The sequence below is a fragment of the Alligator sinensis genome, unplaced genomic scaffold, assembly GCF_000455745.1.
Source record: "Alligator sinensis unplaced genomic scaffold, ASM45574v1 scaffold1810_1, whole genome shotgun sequence".
Classification (NCBI taxonomy): Eukaryota; Metazoa; Chordata; order Crocodylia; family Alligatoridae; genus Alligator; species Alligator sinensis.
This window is the reverse complement of record NW_005843465.1, coordinates 116,809-121,918: the sequence shown is the minus strand read 5'-3', so window position 1 is coordinate 121,918 and position 5,110 is coordinate 116,809. Positions and strand designations below refer to the sequence as shown.

General features: G+C 58.2%; 1 protein-coding gene across 2 annotated transcripts in view; it reads right to left on the bottom strand.

Moving 5' to 3' along the window:
• The window catches only part of LOC102375348 (zinc finger protein RFP-like), a 10,537-nt gene that overhangs the window by 2,996 nt on the left and 2,431 nt on the right, over positions 1–5,110 (bottom strand). The window contains exons 1-5 of one of the 2 annotated variants that reach the window (XM_025195315.1): positions 4,438–4,875; positions 2,890–2,985; positions 2,107–2,337; positions 1,701–1,723; positions 943–1,058 (exon numbers count right to left, since the gene is read on the bottom strand). In XM_025195315.1, the coding sequence (XP_025051100.1) occupies positions 943–1,058; positions 1,701–1,723; positions 2,107–2,337; positions 2,890–2,985; positions 4,438–4,875 (904 nt within the window). Of the gene's footprint in view, positions 1–942; positions 1,059–1,700; positions 1,724–2,106; positions 2,338–2,889; positions 2,986–4,437; positions 4,876–5,110 lie in introns of those variants that run through there. The other variant, XM_006038787.3, reaches the window with a different exon arrangement.

Genomic DNA, 5,110 nt, shown 5'->3' with positions numbered 1-5,110 from the left:
CCGGAGACGGGGCGGAGACACGGGGGCAGCTCCCCCCCTGCTGCTGGGACTGTGGCTGCAGAAGCTGCCTCCACATCTCCCTGCTCCCCTGCAGCGCAGCCTCCTCTCCCAGGACAGGGCGGGAGGGAGCTGCAGGTGCAGGCAGAGGAGTAGGGGGAGAAATGTAACACCGCGGATCCAGGGGAGTTCAGTGCCCAGCCCATCCTGCCCCCTTAGACACTGGGGTGAGGGACTCAGAGACAGAAAGGGACAAGCAGCAGGGGTGGAGAGGGAGCCTGTGGGAAGGGGATGAGATTCACAGCTCTCTTGTTCACTGGCGGAGGGGACAGGCAAGGGCTGACGCTGGCTGGGGAAGTCCAGGGGTCCAGACAGAGTGGCCCTCTGCTCCAGCGGCCCCTGTGGGGGTGCAGGATACCAGAGGGGCAGCTTCACCTGGGCCGCCCCCCACCTGCCTGCTCTGCTCTCTTCCTGCTCCTCTCCTGGCCCTTGGGAGCACCCTTCCCCCTGCTGCTGCACCCCTGGGGTTAAGCCAGCAGGATCCAAACCTGACAGCCTGCCTCATGTTTAATTTTGGCTCTTAACTTTGGTGGCCTGACATGAGGCACTGGGGGCTCGCTCTGAGTGGGGCAGGGCCCCGCAGCTCCCACCACCCCAGCTGCAGGTGCCCAGGCTGAGCAGCACTGGAGCAGCAGGGGCCCTGCGGCTCTGCACCCGGGACAAAGGGGCGCTCAGAGGAGCCCTGGTTCATCAGTGATTCGTGCAAAGGCAGAGAGAGTCCCTTGCCTCGTGTCTTCATTCCTGTTCCCTGCGATATCAGTCCAGCACATTTAGTTTATCTCCTAATTAAAAAAGATGCTGGCTCCAAATTCAAACCAACTGCTTGTCTCTTCTTCCTCAACAAGGACGCTTCTCTCTTCCCTTTTGCAGCCCCCTTCTCCGTACCTTGAAACTTCTTCAATGTCTCCTGTAGAGTTAGCGTTTGTCCAGACAAGATGCTGAGTCTTGTTTCCAGCTCTGGGCAAATCCCCTCTGGCAACTGGAACTGCTCCTTCCTGCACCTGGGAAAAACGAGTCTGTGTTATTTGATTTTCTTTTTGCAGCTCAGCTACATGGTAGAAACATTGGGTGGATGGAGGGACCTAGAGACTGACTCTGGCCATGTGCCTCAGCCACAGGGGCAGGACAGACAGTGGCAGTCACAGGCGATGCACAGGAGGAGCACAGCGGAGGGGAACATGCCCCCCATGACAGGGCCGGTGGTTCTGAGAGAGCTCGCCAGCTCTGGCCCCACAGACGATGCCACCCACTCGACTCGGGAGGCACCAGTTGCCCACGGTGGCGGTGGCAGCTCCCGCAGAAGGGACCGATCCCCAGCAGGGATGTTTTCTCCAGCTCCAAAATGTCCAGGATATTTTCTGGGATCAGAAAGGAGCAGAGACTTCACGGGTAGTTGGCTCAAGCTCTGGTGGCCAGGACTATTCCCCGGGGACAAGAGGGGGAAAGCCCAGATTACACCTTACAGACTTCAGGCCGCCAGTGCCCAAAGCCGTCACTTCCCCGAGGAGAAGAGGGGGACGTTCATGCTTCCCACCTCAGGGACAGAACCAGTGCTTGCTGTGTTGTGGTGCCCTGCAGAGATGTGCCCATTGCATTGTCTCCAGGACCCTTCCCTCTATGGGAAGTCAGGTGGAGCCACGTACCTGCTCAGCGTGCTCCTCATGTCCTAAAGGGAGAGACAAAGATGCAAGAGTGAGCTCGGTGCAATGCCCCACACTGGGGACCCCCTGCCCGAGGGGACGCACTTTGTCCCCAGACTCCGAGTGCCGCACACAGAGGATCTGGGGAAAGTTCAGCCCCTTTACAAGCCCTGATTTAGTGATCCCCCAAGAGATGTAATAGGGCAGCCATGCACCTTGGGCAGTGGACATGCACAGGGCAGCAGCAGCTGGGGCTGATATTCTGCATCTCCCATCACTGCCACCACGTGCCTGTCAGGGGCCGTTGCCCTTGTCGCCCCTCCTCAGTTATGCACCTGGTCCTGGCAGACCCAAGGTTTAGCCTTTTCCCTCCCCTGCACTGGGACTGGAGACATTTCATGTGCCTCACCTGCAGGAGGTCACTGGCGGCCTGCTGGCACTTCCCCTCCAGCTCCCTGATCAGGTTGGTGAGATGGGAAATCTCCTCGGAGAGTTGGGTGACAGTCTCCCCCTGACTCTTCTCAATCCTGCTCTCCACCTCTCCCAGCTCGGCCAGCACGAGTCGCTCTTGTTCCTCCAGAAACCGGTGCAGTCGCTCAAACGCAGACACAACCTTCTGCCTCTCGGCTGCTGCCTTTTGCTGCCATGAACAGAAAGAAACCACGTCAGGGAAAGAAGCCGCTTTGGGGAGAGTCAGGGCATGGTTTGTAAGGCCCCGTGGTCCTGACTGTCTCCACAGCTGAGACCCCCGACCTGCCACCGTCTGGAGCAGAGCTGGGGGTAGCTCAGGTCTGGGGCCCTGCCTGGGATCTCTTCACTCTTCATTTTGCAAAGGTTTTTTTCTGTTTCCCTGAGAGCCAGGACCTTAGGGAGGGGAGAAGTCCATGGCTGTCAGCAAGGAAAGGTTTCCTCTTATAATCAGTAATCCTGGTTTTCTCTGTTTAAAAATGCAAACTTCTCTGCTAAAAACCCCAAATCCACATTTTTCAACAATTAAAGTGAAACACCGCTATATATATAGCTATCAGCTGAACACAATTTTTTTGTTTGCAAGGCCTGGCTCCATGCACCTGCCACAACACCCTGCAACACACGGTCACAAAATGCCACGGTCACTGTCCCACCAAACATGCAGAGCAGGACACATCCCTTCCTTCCTCCCCGACATCAGCCGGACCACGGCAGCACCCACCTGGTATTCCTGGTGTTTCTGGCTTTCACTCGTGTGCAGTGCTTCAAGCCTCTCCCTCTCCCCCCTTAGCAGCTGCAGCCGAGTTTGAATTTGTTTCTGCGGGAAGGAAAACTCCTTGGGTCAGTTCTCCTTGGAGGGGAGAAGCTGGAGTCTCTTCCCCACACCATAACCGAGAGGGCTGCTCAAAGTTGCACTGTGACGTGACACCAGGAAAGCCCATGCGCTCAGGCTGGACCAGCAGCACACCCTTGCCTGGACGCAGCACCGAATAGTGTGTGCTTAACACAGCTGGAGCAGCAAGCAGCCAGTTTCCAGCTGGATTGTGGAGCCAGCTCCTGCCCAGCAGGAAGAGCACATAGAAAAATGGAGCCGGTCCTAGGAAGGTGCCACAAGGCAACACTGCAACCAGTGGGAAGTGCAGACTGTCAGGGACATGCACTGAACAGAAAATAACACGGCCTTGAATCCACCGCGGTCGACAGTGCAGAGTGCCAGCCAGTCTTAGGCAGCTGGGCCGGACAAGACACAGGTCTGGTCTCTGGGCACTGAAATGAAGAAACTCTGAAGTGAGACACCAGTCCTGAAGTACCACAGCCCAGCAGTACAGCTACTGCTACAGCTACAGCGAAATGCCTCAGAAAGAGCAGCATTAATCCAGGACCAGTGCAGCACGGCATTTGGTAGCCAGGCCTGGACAAAGACAGGGGAAGGAGGTGCTCAGATACAAAAGGAGGTCCTGGCCGTGCTCCCTGGACTCGGGCGGTGCCACCACGTACCCTCTGGACCCAGCGTTAGCCCTGAAGCCCCCGGCACCAATGCAATGCGCATTACTGAGACTTGTGCAACGCGCCGGGAGCATCGGCTGGGGGAAGCGGCTGCTCGTGGAAGATCCCGTGAGCAGGGCCTGCCCTCCAGAGCATGCCACGTGGGCTCTGTCCGAGGGGAACAGAGTCTGTCCACGCGCTACAATCCCCCCGTCCCCAAGGAGTCCCCAGGCAGCTCCCAGGGAGGGTTGTAACAACTGAAGGGAAACCGGTGCCGGACACCCCCTGTTTCAAGACACAGCCCCGCACACAACCGTGGGTCGGTGACACTGGAGAAGGTTCACTGCTTTGCGTGTCCAGGGACAGGGGAGCCGTGTTCCTGCTTCGTCTGCTTTCAAAGGCAAGATTTGATGACAAGGGTGTAATAACTGGGCAATTATAAGGTTAAAGTGCTAGTCATTATTATGGGATGGAGCTGGAGACCAGCCCTCCCCCCTCTGTTGTGCCAGAGTTACTGTCATTAAACCAGGCAGGTGGTGCTTGTCCCCGAATCAAACAGCTGGGGTTTCGGGCTGGAGAAGAGCACGTCTCAGTTGTCTTTGCTGAGTCAGGAACGTAGCAAAGGGCATTTGGGTCCTTCTCGCCTCCCCCCAGCAGGATGGCTTGCACAGGGGCTACCACAAACCAGCCTCTGTGTGCAGCCACGCCGTTGTGCCGTGGCCACGGGGCAGAAAGACCCAGCGCCGCAGGGAGGTGTACATCCCCCCCAGCTGCACAGCCGGACCGGGCCCGCGCGCCCGTTCTTGCACTGCTGCGCAACCTCCTGGATGGGAGCCGCGGGGTGAGCTCGGTGCGCCCAGGACTCCCGGCAGATCACGCACATCAGGACCTGGTCTGTCTCGCAGAAGAGCTTCAGAGCCTCCCCGTGCTGCTCGCACACCATCTTGCCCCCGGCTCCCTCCACTGACCCCACGCTCAGGCCCTTGACCACTTCTACTAAATTGTCCAGCTGCCTGTTTCGGCCCAGGAGCCTCTGGGCAAAGGTCTGTCTGCACTGGGGGCAGGTGACGTCCATTTCGGCCCCCTCCCAGCACTGGGCGATGCAGGCTCGGCAGAAATTGTGCCCGCAGCCCACAATCATCACCGGGGCCATGAACAACTCCAGGCAGATGGAGCAGCTCGCCTCGTCCCGGAGGCTTTGTACAGCGCTCGCTGTGGCCATGGCTGTGAGACGGGAGGGCACGGGGCTACTTTCACTTTCCTGAGCTCAGGGCTGGGCTCACCCTGGGCCGTTTCCTTCCTGCGAAAACCATTTCATAGATTTCATAGACATTAGGGCTGGAAGGGACCTCGGAAGATCATCAAGTCCAGCCCCCTGCCCAAAGGGCAGGAAGTCAGCTGGGGTCATAGGATCCCAGCAAGATAAGCATCCAGTTTCATCTTGAAGGTGTTCAATG